The sequence below is a fragment of the Numenius arquata genome, chromosome 7 (genome assembly GCF_964106895.1).
Source record: "Numenius arquata chromosome 7, bNumArq3.hap1.1, whole genome shotgun sequence".
Lineage (NCBI taxonomy): Eukaryota > Metazoa > Chordata > Aves > Charadriiformes > Scolopacidae > Numenius > Numenius arquata.
The window spans coordinates 5,196,139-5,209,746 of record NC_133582.1 but is presented as its reverse complement, the minus strand read 5'-3'; the positions used below and the strand labels follow the sequence as shown (position 1 = coordinate 5,209,746).

Genomic DNA, 13,608 nt, shown 5'->3' with positions numbered 1-13,608 from the left:
CAGCAGTTGGGTGTATGTCTTTGGAGACATTGGACTGAGTAACTGTTTACAATTAACAAAATGAGCCTTTTTCTTTCAGCAAATCTCTCTGTTACACTGACAGTTATGTTTTTTAAGTTTTTCCTCAAATTCTGGGAAAACGCAGCCAATTTTTAAAATGTTTCCAAGCGAGTTATTTGGACCTTCCACTGTGTCACTAGAGATTTGAGATTTCACAGGTTCTTGATGGTTTTTTCCACCCCATCCCACCCCCCGCCAAGTCTTCAGTCTGCTGGTGATTAAAAGAATGTCTCTGCAAACCTATGGCGCGTCGTGAAAGTACGTGGCATAAAGTCGTGGCCAAGTCGAATTAGCCAAGATACTGGTTATCCAAGCGTCAATAAAATAACAACTTCTTGGTCCAAATCACTTCACGTATCTTGTCTGTCAAATACTGGTAATACAGTCATACAATTTATTTGCTAATCCCTTGGCTGCCTTTGACGGTGTGGGTATTTGCTAACCGTGTCGCTTCCAAAGTGTCAGCTGCTGATCTTCAAACAAACCAAACCTTCCCCTGCAGTATTCTTCTTATCTGCGTGTGATTAGCTCTTGGAGGATGGTTGTATTCCTTATGCCGGGCTGCTTTTTCGAGCTGCTTTTTCATGCAATAAGCTGCATGCTTTGACCGTCAGGTCACCAATATATCTATACGTATAAGTTCATCTTCGATATGTGTTTGAATGCAATGAAAGCAAAATAAGCATTCGATACTGTCCCCCATACAATTCTTGTGGAAAAACTGGCTTCACACGGCCTGGATGGGCATACGATCCGCTGGGTCAAGCAATGGCTGACTGGAAGGTCCCAAAGAGTGGTGCTCAATGGATTTAAATCCAGCTGGCGGCCGGTCACAAGTGGTGTGCCTCAGGGCTCAGTGTTAGGACCATTTCTGTTTAATGTCTTTATTGATGATCTCGACAAGGACATAGGGTGTATCATCAGCAAGTTCGCAGATGACACCAAGTTAAGCAGGAGTGTTGATTCCCAGGAGGATAGGGAAGCTCTACAGAGAGACCTAGATAGATTGGAGCATTGGGCCAAAATCAATGGTATGAGTTTCAACAAGGGCAAGTGCCAGGTTCTGCACTTGGGCCACAACAACCCCGTGCATTGCTACAGGCTTGGGGAAGTGTGGTTGGAAAGCTGCCTGGAAGAAAGAGACCTGGGGGTTCTAATTGACAAGCAGCTGAATATGAGCCGGCAGTGTGCCCAGGTGGCCAAGAAAGCCAACAGCATCCTGGCTTGTATTAGAAATAGCGTGACCAGCAGAAGTAGGGAGGTGATTGTGCCCCTGTACTCAGCACTGGTGAGGCCACACCTCGAGTATCGTGTCCAGTTTCGGGCACCTCAATACAAGAGAGATATCGAGGTGCTGGAGCGGGTGCAGAGGAGGGCAACGAAGCTGGTGAAGGGCCTGGAAAATAAATCTTATGAAGAGCAGTTGAAGGAGCTGGGACTGTTTAGTATGAGGAAGAGGAGGCTGAGGGGAGACCTCATCACTCTCTACAACTACTTGAAAGGACACTGTAGAGAGGTTGGTCCTGGTCTCTTTGCACAGGTGACTAATGACAGAATGAGAGGGAACGGCTTCAAGCTCCAGCAGGGTAGGTTTAGACTGAACATTAGGAAAGAATTTTTCACAGAAAGAGTGGTCGGGCATTGGAATAGGCTGCCCAGGGAGGTGATTGAGTCACCATCCCTGAGTGTGTTTAAGAGCCGTTTAGATGTGGTGTTGGGGGATATGGGATAGGGGAGAACTTTGTAGTGTAGGGTAGGTGGTTGGACTCGATGATCCCAAGGGTCTCTTCCAACCTGGATGATTCTAAGATTCTATGATTCTATAACCCAGACTAACATTGCTTTAAAAAATCAGGTGTTGAATAAGGTAAAATGATGGTATAGGCATAAAATTTTTATGTTTTAAAATGTACTGTTGTTGCTTGCACTGATTTTTTTTTTTTTTTTTTTAAATGCAAATCATGTTTGCATCTACTATATATACCAAAAACTGATAGCTTTTACCTATTTTTTGGCTAAAGCAGGATGTAACTTCCTTTGTTGTGTCATTACTCGGCTATTATAATGGAGTTTTACCAATATCTTTAGTCATACTATATTGTCCGTTTATACTTGTTATGCTGGTGTTTTATTCCTTCTATTGCATTTTGAGGAATGCTGTTACCGTGGTGTCTTTTTCTGCTCAGTTGATTTGCAGTTTCTATGTCTAAGACTTAGTGTATTTCCCATTTTCATTCAGTTTCCCAAAAAAGACATGGAATTAGGTATTTTTCTTCATGAATTAACTTCAAGTTTTTTATATTTTACATGATTTTTCATTGAACATACTTTATTGCAGCAGATGGAAACTGGATGATATTTTGACGCTGTGATTTGGGAATCTGTTGAAATTCTTCTTTCTTTCTTTCTTTCTTTGTTTCCAGGCAGAAACCTCATTAAATAATTGCGATTCTGTTCCAAGCGGCTATAGGTTGAGGTTCTTGTTTTGTTTTCTTTGTAATTGATGGTTTCACATTTCATGCTACATCAAAAGTAGCTCAACTTTTAAAAAAAATAAGTTCTGTCATTTGTCAGTTTCCTGTGTTATGCTTTCTTTTAGCTTCTAGGAAGTGGCAGTCTCTGTTTAGACCTGAAATAGGCCCAATTTTATATTTAAAAAGAGAATATTATTGTACTAACTGGCATCTAAGTATTAGAACTTATTGGAAGAATACGAATAAAAGTTTTCTATTGGAAGAGGCTGAGCTGAAGTACAAGGGATATACCAATTTCATTAAAGCTACAGGAGAAACTACCGATTTTATAACAAAACTTAAACCAAAAGAGGTTACCAAAGCCAGATTTGTACTAAAGCAGAAGAAAATTATTTGAAATCTTTGACTATAGAAGGTCTTGCAGTATGTAATATGGAAAATCTGGTTTTGACTGGTTTAACTGAGGTATGTCCTGGCTCTGATTCCAAAGGCTTTGCCAGTATTAATTCACTTCATGCCGCTGAATTAGGAAACATTCACATACGTGGAAACTAAGTTAGACTTTACTTGGTCAAAATCCCACAGACAGTATATTAGAGCAGGAATTTGTGTATAATTCCAATTTGCTGACATATTTCTTAAGCCGTTGTTGTGTACAAACAGAGTGGGAATGCTGTGTATTTTATTCGAACAGAATACTCACTCTCTGCCCACTCTCTGTAGTTTTCATTTCAATTAATACCAGTTGCGGTGTCAGCTTTTAGTAGTGCCAAATGTTGGATTAATATAAATGCATTTTATTCTGTTTTCTTACATGACATGCTTTACAACACTGCAGAAATATTACTGATGATGAATCCTCAGTGGATGAACTGAGAGGCACGCTGCGGTTTTTTGCATCTGTATTAGTTCGGAGAATTCACAAGGTAACGTGACTTTAAAGGTATTAACGTTGTTTTTCCATCAGAAATAATCGATATCCATCTGTAGCAAGTTCTTTTAAAAATGCCAATTCCAAAGTCAATCTTACAGAGGGTTAAAGGCACTTTTCGTCTAAGTTTCTTCCTTGTGGTATGTGTTCCCTCCTTCTGGAGCTTATCTCATTCCTGGTTATAAACCATTTTTGAAGATTCATCACTGGAAGTGTTCAACGTCAGGTAGGACATGGCTTTGAGCAACCTGATCTAGTGAAAGATGTCCCTGCCCACGGCAGGGAGTTGGAATAGACGGATGATCTTTGAAGGTCCCTTCCAACCCAAACCGTTCTATGATTCCTGAAAATGGATGTATTTTTTTACACTGGTGCAAGTCATTATTAAAACCTTGGCTGATCTTTTAGCTGTTTTTTAGTCACTTAATCCAAGTGGAAGCGATTTTGAGAACTATTGAAAAAGAACTATTAGGAAATAGTTGGGAGTCCTCAGCACAGGAACTGGAGTCCTGTTGGAGCAGGTCCAGAGGAGGCCACAGAAATGATCGGAGGCTGGAGCGCCTCTGCTATGCGGACAGACTGAGAGAGCTGGGGTTGTTCAGCCTGGAGAAGAGAAGGCTCCAGGGGGACCTTATTGTGGCCTTTCAGTACTTGAAGGAGGCTTACAAAAAAGATGGGGAGAAACTTTTTAGGAGGGCCTGTTGCAATAGGACAAGGGGTAATGGCTTTAAACTAAAAGAGGGAAGATTCAGACTTGATAGAAGGAAGAAATTTTTTACATTGAGGATGGTGAAACACTGGCACAGGTTGCCCAGAGAAGTGGTGGATGCCCCATCCCTGGAAACACTGAAGGTCAGGTTGGACAGGGCTCTGAGCCACCTGATCTAGTTGAAGATGTCCCTGCTCGTTGCAGGGGGGGTTGGACTAGATGACCTTTAAAGGCCCGTTCCATCCCAAACTATTCTATGATTTTGTGAAATGTTTAGCAGCGTACCTGTCTTAGAGCTTCTGCTTGCTTGACTTCTTAAAATGAAGACAAGATCCTTACATTGTCTGTGAAGAATAGACTGTCATTAAGTTAATAGCTTACTATAAGAATCAAAACAGACGTGGTTCTTATATTAATGTAGGTCTTAAACATTCTGAAAGCTAAAGATTCAAAGTTTTTATTCGCTGTGTTTAATATATTAGCACATACAGTGTTTTCTGGTGAAGTGCTTCAAGCCTGTTTTGCAGGAGCTGCTTCTAAATTTCTGGCTGTTTTAAGCAGAAAGAGTTGCTCAACCAGTTTCCAGATTTATTCAGTGCTGGCCCCACTGTTGGAGCAACTACCGTAAATGTGTGTCTTTTTTCCCCCTCCTTAGTAACAGCAATAGTTCCCGAGCTACAAGTTGTACGTGTACTGTCATGACTGATTAACAGCCTGATTCTGTCCTCGTTATATATCAAATCCAGATGACTTTCTTGTTTACTCTAACTCAAGCGTGCTGCTTTTTAAAGTGAACATGGGGAAAGACCGAGAAATAAATGTCTGTGTAACGCAGACATTATTTGGAGGCGGGAAAGGTGGAGTAAATCTTTCAAAGTAAAAAAGCTAGAGCAAGGTCTTAAAACTTAATTTGGCGCTGTAATACAGGCGGATGTTAATTGGGTAGATCCATCGTCGATTCCTGGGGTGCATCAGGAAGAGTGTGACCACCAGGTCGAGGGAGGTCATCCTGCCCCTCTGCTCTGCCCTGGGGAGGCCCCATCTGGAGCACTGGGTCCAGTTCTGGGCTCCCCAGTTCAAGAAGGACAGGGAACTGCTGGAGAGGGTACAGCAGAGGGCTACAAAGATAAGGGGCCTGGAGCATCTCTCTTGTGAGGAGAGGCTGAGGGACTTGGGTCTTTTCAGTCTGGAGAAGAGAAGACTGAGGGGGGATCTGATCAAGGCTTATAAGTACTTAAAGGATGGGCGTCAAGAGGATGGGGCCAGTCTTTTTTCAGTGGTGCCCAGTGACAAGACAAGAGGTAATGGGCACAAACTTGAACATAAGAAGTTCCATCTAAACATGAGGAGGAACTTCTTCCCTTTGAGGGTGGCAGAGCGCTGGAACAGGCTGCCCAGAGAGGTGGTGGAGTCTCCATCTCTGGAGACATTCCAAACCTGCCTGGACACGTTCCTGTGCAACCTGCTCTGGGTGGACCTGCTTTGGCAGGGGGGTTGGACTAGATGATCTCCAGAGGTCCCTTCCAACCCCGTGGGATTCTGTGATTCTAAAAAGGATGATGTCTCCTCTATTGATTATGTAGTAAGGTATTAATTGTGTTATCTCAGGTCAGCTGTAGCATCCTTAAATAGAGTATTAATTGACCATATCTGCCTTTATGTAGATGTAAGAAAATACCGTATTCAGTACCATTCAAGTACTATATTCAATTCCATGTATCTGAGTATACAATACATGCAACAAAACCTCAAGGCATGTAGAAGTATTAAGCACCGCCAGGGGAACTGCAAAATAAAAGACCATCACAGAAATGCGTTTCTCTTTACAAACGTTGAGACTTATTTGTCCTACAGAATAACTCCGTCCTACAGAATAATGTCATTTATTTTGTCTCTGTGCGTGAAGTGGTACAGATACCTCACGTGGAAAAGATACTCAAAGTAACTTTATGTTTTGGAACTAAATTGAAGCTTGGCGTGCTCAGTCATGCAGGGGAGCGCCGTGTCTCATGCTATGCCATATTTTTCAGCTCATACTTTTATTTTTTTTTTTTTCCCTGCTAAAACACGGTGTTTCTGTGTGTGCACACACCCGCATACGCATTCAGACAGCCTGAACTAATAGCTGTGATGCATATACTACTCGAAATTCTACGTGTAGAAATCGGAGTTGATAGCCAAGTTGTAAATAAAGTACCAACTTCTTGTCATTTTAGGAATCCTAGTTTAAAACTTTAGTATTTAGTTGGCTGAAAAGGGCTATGACAGAATGTTTTATAGCCTTTGAGCTCTGATGCGGTGTCCTTTATAACCTCATTTGAGGAGAAATTCATCACCGATTGCAAAATAAAATAGTCTTAGACCTCTGCCAAACAGCTGTACTTTGATTTGGATTTATTATTAAATGCTTGAAAGCAGTAGTTCTAGCTAACAGAGATACATTTTTAAAATTCAGGAACTACGATATGTAAGAAAAAAGAGACTGGGGTTTTTTTTCCCATTTTTTAGGTTATATCTTTATACTTTTTTGCCAAAAAATCCTCTACTTTTGAATTAAGAATCCTCTACTTTTGAATTAAGACTCAAAATTATGAAAAGCTAGGAAGGAGGTTGGGCTAAGACACCTTGAGGTCCATTTGTGCCTGAATTGTTCTATAGTTCTCCTTTCATTTTGGTAGCCATCAGGGAAAGTATAAATGCAGGACTCTAACACAATGTTTGATTAAATCATACGTGCTTTTTGTTTGACTTACGCATAGGATCATGTGATATCGTTGTTGGCGCTAATGGTGGTCTTGACTCAGTAAATCAAATTTTATTTTGGTTCTGCCATCACCTGAGCTGTGACGTTTTTTCTGCATATACATAGTGTCATTTAGGTGCTTTTGGTCCTTGTGGCCGTGATTGCTGAGGGTTAAGGTACCAGAAGCAGAGCGAGGTTAACTTTGGAACAAGTCCAGAGGAGGGCCACGAAGATGCTCAGAGGGCTGGAGCCCCTCTGCTGTGAGGACAGGCTGAGAGAGTTGGGGTTGTTCAGCCTGGAGAAGAGAAGGCTCCGGGGAGACCTTAGAACCCCTTCCAGTCCCTAAAGGGGCTACAGGAGAGATGGGGAGGGACTCTTGATCAGGGAGTGGAGCCATAGGACAAGGGGTAATGGTTTTAAACTGAAAGAGGGGAGATTTAGATTAGATATTAAGAAGAAATTCTTTCCTGTGAGGGTGGTGAGACACTGGAACAGGTTTCCCAGAGAAGCTGTGGCTGCCCCATCCCTGGAGATGTTCAAGGCCAGGCTGGATGGGGCTTTGAGCAACCTGGTCTGGTGGGAGGTGTCACTACCCAGGGCAGGGGGTTGGAACTTGATGATCTTGAACGTCCCTTCGAACCCAAACCATTCTATGATTCTATGAACTTGCTTTTGGTGGTCAAATCTTCATGAAGAACTGGGCTTCATATACTATGACTTGGAAATCAAGCTGTGTTACTATAATTACCACAATGGAAGAATCATAATGGGAACAAGTTGACAATAAATGTGTTAACAGTATTTTTTATGGCATTTAATTCTAAATGATGGATGCTTTGCCCGGAAGAGTGAGTGTACAGTAAGTCCATCTAGAGAATTCATGGGTTTTACTTAAGAGTTCATTTTATGGTTAGAATGGGGACGTAGAAGCAAATGACTATGTTTGATAGTTGTTGTCTGTAATAAATTTGGAGAAAAAAAAACCTAGAATGATTCTCTTTTTATTTTAAAACTGTTCTTTAGGTGGATATTCCAACTGTTGTAACAAAGAAAATGCTCAAGGCAGCAATGAAACACATCGAAGTGATAGCCAAGGCCAGGCAGAAGGGTAATGTAAAGACTTTATATGTTTTCAGTTTCAACAGCCATGTATAAATGTTTCTTTTTGCATGTTTGCTATTATGTTTGCTAAATATTTTCATCCTCACTGCCTTCTCTTTTTTTTTTAAAAAAAAAAGTGTTCCTTTTGCATTTTTCTTCTGGAGGTTATAAAGACAAGTAGGGAAAAAGTTACAGTAGAAATAATCTCTCAGTTTTGATTTTCATTTCCCCACGTTGAAAATAATAAATTTCTTTCTCTGTGCGGTAAACAAGAACGTGGTTTTTGTCTGTTCAGAGCAGTCATGATAATTTAGGAATTCTTTCTGAAGTTTTTCCTCTATTCCAGATGAGCAATTATAAATGAAAGGATTTCCATGCCCGTGCACTGTAGCTGTAACTCTGATAGGCAGAATGATTTCACGGCTGCAAACTAACGTGAGAAGTTAGTGGGGTTATTCAATATGTTGAAAAATTAGGTTTATGTTTATAAGCCATAGAGAGACTTTAATTATTATCCAAATAAAAATGTCTTCACAAGCCTCAGGTAAAAATTATGTTAAAATTGCACGTTGAAGGAATATTTGAGATAATTGAATACTTGCTGTTGGAAAATTGTTATCTTTATTTTTTTTTCCACTGGCTGTGTTCCACAACGCTGTATCTACTAAATGTGGTTTCATTCAACTTCTAAGCATCGATGTTTACTTTCACTGGAGTCATGAACTTTCCTCCCTCCCCTCAAAACCGTCTGCTTGATATCCATAAATACGTGCCGTTGGTCCTGTGAGTAGCCGGTGTGAATAATGAGACACAGTGTGATCACATGCGATGTTTTTCATGGCACGACAACAATTTCAAGATACTAGATGATCTTGCGGTGCTGTTTATGCCAGATTTCCTATTTCCTTTGATTTCTCCTAAGGAGTTGGAAACGCTTCTCTTCAGCAGCAAAGAACTGGATTTTAAATATACGGTGTTGAAAATACAGCCATTTTCTTCAGTCTTTTAAAGGAAAAGACCCGTCCCCTGAGGGCAGATGTGTGAAGTGGCAGCTGAAAATGACTTTTAGTAGCGCTTTCTAGTACATGTTGCTAAACCAGCCCCCTGTAATACGCGTACACCTGACCTGTGCCTGGTGCGGTTCTCGGTGTGAGGCTGTGCCAGGTTGCTGGTGCAGCTGAGTGTGATTTATTACAGCTCAGTTCTTGCCTTTGAAGTGATATGAAATAATATAACATTAATAGTTTTTATTCTGATAAAGCAGGTATTTCAACTCAGTACATGTATTAATAAGAGGCATCGCTCTTGCAGAGACCCATATTGGTTTGGTTTGATTTACGCTGTGTTGATAATAGATGTTCCTTCACGTTTGTTTCTAAATGTTCCAAGCAGGAAACACATATAACAGAATTGAATAAAAGTTTAACTTTACGTTGATTTTAAATTGTGCTGTAGGCAACTCAATAGGTAGAAGCCAAATAATTGGGAGACCGGGAAGGGGGTCAGGAAAAAAGCGAGTAGAGGCAGACTTTGGGCAATGCAGTTTTTTAGAAGAATCAAGACATTGAGTTCTTCAATAATTATAAACGAGAAAACATTCTGGAAACCAGGCAAACTGCAGTTGTTTGGTGAAGGATTTCTTATTTCAATGTGAGGTTTTATTTTTACATAGCCAGGCTTCAAAGTCTAAGCCAAGGTTCTTTTGTAAAGTTTCAGCATTGTATCCCTTTGGCAGTTGTATATATACTAAAGGTATTAACTTTTTAGCTCAAATAAAAAGCAGTCACCTCTAATTTCACAAATAGAAAAAGCTGAAACAACTCGTAATACTTTTTTTTTTTTTTTTTTTACTTGCAGTAAAAAATGCAGAATTTTTACAGCAAGCTGCTTTAGAGGAATATGGACCAGAACTCCATGTTGCTTTGAGGAGCCGAAGAGATGAACTTCACTACTTAAGAAAACTTACTGAACTTCTTTTTCCTTATATTTTACCCCCAAAGTCAACAGAGTGCAGGTATAGAAATTATTTAGAATTGTATTCTTTGATGTATCTGTATACTATGAAGTATAATAATTTTGGGGAGTGAAAGAATGAACTCCAAAGTCATCTGCTCATCCCTCCTTCCTGCCCTTTTGCTTAGGAGTTTTTTCGACTGGTCTTTAAAATATTTTAGCATGCTTAAGGTATTATTGAATACTAAAATATTTCCCAGTAAAACATAATGGCATTCACTTCACTTAGAAAATGGTGTAATCTAGCATTGGTTCTGATTTTTATCTGTCTTTTTTTTTTTTTTTTTTTCTTCTTTCTTTTCAGATCCCTGGCTCTTCTGATAAGAGAGATTCTGCCTGGTTCTGTTTTCCTTCCCTCAATGGATTTTTTAGCTGATCCTGTAAGACTTGGAGCACAACAATAATTTTAATTTATTCAGTATTACTGTTTTCCTGCTAAGTGTGTTGTGGTAAAGCAAATGATGCAGACTGACTGACTGACTTACTGTGCATTTTGACTGGGTAAAAGAAATATTGTGGCGAGTGTTTTTGTTTGTTCATTGTAACTGGTTTCAGTGCTTAACTGAGTGAAATACAGTACTGGCGTGATCCGGGGATTTGCCCCATCCCTGGAGGGGTTCAAGGCCAGGCTGGATGGGGCTTTGAGCAACCTGGTCTAGTGGGAGGTGTCCCTGCCTGTGGCAGGGGGTTTATTTCTAAAGATGGAACACTGCCATCTCTGATTTTATTTATGCATGTATTTTAATAGGCAGAATTACAACACGAAGTATTGAAGTAGCTGCAAGCAGAAAATATTGTAGTTGTGGAAGAACAAGTAGTTCATCAGATCCACGCTAACAGTAAAAATACTTCTTAGGGCTTTCCTCCGCTGGGTAAAAAATGTTTCTGTGCAGGTCTCCTGAGAAATTCTCTGACTTGTGAATACTTTAAGAGACCACTGAAGGTTAATTCTCAAACTTGTGTTGCCAGGTTTTGTTGTTTTTAAACATATTAATATATCGACAGGTTTAAACTTGAGCATAAGATAGTAGTGAAATGATTTTAGGCTAATTTGTTGAGTTTCTTTAATAGTAATTTTGTATTGTGTTCTCCTGCAGGACACTGTTAACCATTTGCTGCTGATCTTCATTGATGATAGTCCAGTGAGTACCAACAAAATTAAAACAGTAGTAATTTGTTCACCCATTAATGAAGCTTTCTTACTCAATTGTCTCTTACAATTTTTTTCTACAGCCTGAGAAGGCAACTGAACCTACTTCTTCATTGGTTCCATTCCTTCAGAAGTTTGCAGAGCCAAGAAATAAAAAACCATCTGTAAGCAAAGGCAACGATTATTTCCTTTCCTGTTTTGAATAAGCGTTTTACTTTCCCTGCTGTTTTGGTTCTACAACTCCTTGCCTTATTTATGTACTCACTGAAAGTTTGAAAATTGGCTGACTGCATTTTTAACCTACTAAGGTCCTGAAACTGGAGCTGAAGGAGATCAGAGATCAGCAGGACCTTTTATTTCGGTTTATGAACTTCCTGAAGCAGGAAGGGGCAGTCCATGTGCTGCAGTTCTGCCTGACCGTAGGTAAGATTGCGTACGTGTGCTGAGGTATATTTGATGATCTTTAAAAGCTTTAAGCATTTGCTTGTTGAAGTGAATGTTGTGACAAGTAATAATTAGTTTTAATTGCAATATATTTTTATTAATAATTTTATTAAAAAATCTGAATTATTATTATTGAGGAGGCAACTACCTTATTACCTGAGATTTTGAGATGTCATCTGTTTCTATTCATTTTGAAGTCTTACAAATTACTATATCTGCTGGAAAACGAGTTGATGTTATAGGTTGCTTCAAGATGCTGTTTGTTAGCCAAGTTCGTCAACAAATGCATTTTCTTTCCTTTAATTCTCAGAGGAATTCAATGACCGAATTTTGCGACCAGAACTGTCAGATACTGAAAAGATGTCACTTCATGAGGAAGTACAGAAAATTTACAAAACTTATTGTTTGGATGAAAGCATTGACAAAATCAGATTTGACCCATTTATTGTGGAAGAGATTCAAAGAAGTAAGTTTGAATTTGAAAGGAATAGTTTACGTTGGAATTTAAACAGCATTGTGTAATAAAGTGAAGACTAATTAATCTGAATATGATCAATCTTTACTTTTGTCAGAGTCTTACAAATTGTTACCCCCTTGCTATATTGTGCTTAATCGCTTTATCGCTTTATTTCTTTTTTTTTAATTTCAGACTTATAGTAGCTTGCAAAGTAATCACAAACTCAGACCAGAAAAAAACCCAAAACTTTATATGCCCATATATATATATTTATATTTGCAATTTTTTTTTTCCTAGTTGCTGAAGGTCCGTATATGGAAGTTGTGAAACTTCAAACTATGAGGTGTCTTTTTGAAGCTTATGAGCATGTACTTTCTCTACTTGAGAACGTTTTTACTCCTATGTTCTGTCACAGTGATGAGGTAAGTGTGAAAGGTTTGAAGAGTAGCCTTAAAGCAAGATTGTAGTTTTATTTTTTTTTTAGACTATTTTAGGATTTATTCTACTTCAACGCAACATAAACAGCATAAAAAAAAGCTCTTCATTTTTTGATGTAACGCTTTGTGTGTGTCACTGCAATTGCAAAATCCAGCCCTTCTTTTATGATTGCAGATTTGGTGCAAAAGTAACCTGCATGATAGACATAGACCACTTTTAAGAATCTCTTTATTTATTTTTTAAAATATAATGGTAGTTAAAGAAAGATGCAAAGGTTGAATTTAGGTACCTTCAGCATTATGTGTTCCAGCAGTTGAAAGTCAGGTGTCTGTTTTCAGGCAGGTCATTCAAAGCAATTTGAGGCATTTGAGATTGTTCTATGATTGGGTTCTGAATGCAATTTAAAAAAAATAAAAATAAAAAATCCCCGCACTGGGCCGACAGCTGCATAAAGCCTTCTAATAGGAAACACTTTAAATGCAGGGGTGAGTCTGAATTCTTGTCCCTTTTAGAGTTTGTGTGTGTAAATCAGGCCGCGTGTGGAGCTTCTCACATTTATTGGCAGCAAAATATATTGCCTTGTCCTGGGAACAGGTACTTCCCTTACTTGATGTTATTCTTAATAAAGTGTATTTCTCAGAAATGGTACTGATGGTCATCTTTCCCATAATAGCTATAATGCTTCAAATGCTTGATTATTTTTTTTTTAACAAGGAGGAGACGCGGATTTTGGTGCTTAATTTTAGTTTTATTTCTGGTTTGGTTTTTTAATGCCGAGACTACGTAAAGTAAAATAAGTAGTCCTGGGGGCGTGTATTGCAAATGCGTTCTGTCCTTTTCCAGATGAATATTCTAACTGCTGGATTGTGGTCAGGTTGCCTTTTGCTTCTGTTCTTGTTTCTTGAATTCTGCGTTGTCGTTGTAGTCAGTCCAGTGTTTTCTTTGACACCTTATTTATCTGTTGTAGTACTTCAGACACCTTTTAAGAGGAGCAGAGTCACCAACACGCAATTCGAAGTTTAACCGGTAGGTATGGTAGATTCTTTAAGTGCTTTTCTTTGGTTTTTAGTTAAAAGCATCAAAATATT

The 13,608-nt window shown here is 39.2% G+C and overlaps 1 protein-coding gene across 3 annotated transcripts in view; it reads left to right on the top strand.

Moving 5' to 3' along the window:
• The window catches only part of SNX14 (sorting nexin 14), a 48,876-nt gene that overhangs the window by 12,374 nt on the left and 22,894 nt on the right, over nucleotides 1–13,608 (top strand). For all 3 annotated transcript variants that reach the window (XM_074150836.1, XM_074150835.1, XM_074150837.1), the window contains 10 exons: nucleotides 3,373–3,460; nucleotides 7,941–8,025; nucleotides 9,876–10,032; nucleotides 10,336–10,411; nucleotides 11,129–11,173; nucleotides 11,265–11,345; nucleotides 11,490–11,604; nucleotides 11,936–12,091; nucleotides 12,380–12,504; nucleotides 13,488–13,546. In XM_074150836.1, coding sequence (XP_074006937.1) covers nucleotides 3,373–3,460; nucleotides 7,941–8,025; nucleotides 9,876–10,032; nucleotides 10,336–10,411; nucleotides 11,129–11,173; nucleotides 11,265–11,345; nucleotides 11,490–11,604; nucleotides 11,936–12,091; nucleotides 12,380–12,504; nucleotides 13,488–13,546 — 987 coding nt within the window. The remainder of the gene's footprint in view (nucleotides 1–3,372; nucleotides 3,461–7,940; nucleotides 8,026–9,875; nucleotides 10,033–10,335; nucleotides 10,412–11,128; nucleotides 11,174–11,264; nucleotides 11,346–11,489; nucleotides 11,605–11,935; nucleotides 12,092–12,379; nucleotides 12,505–13,487; nucleotides 13,547–13,608) is intronic.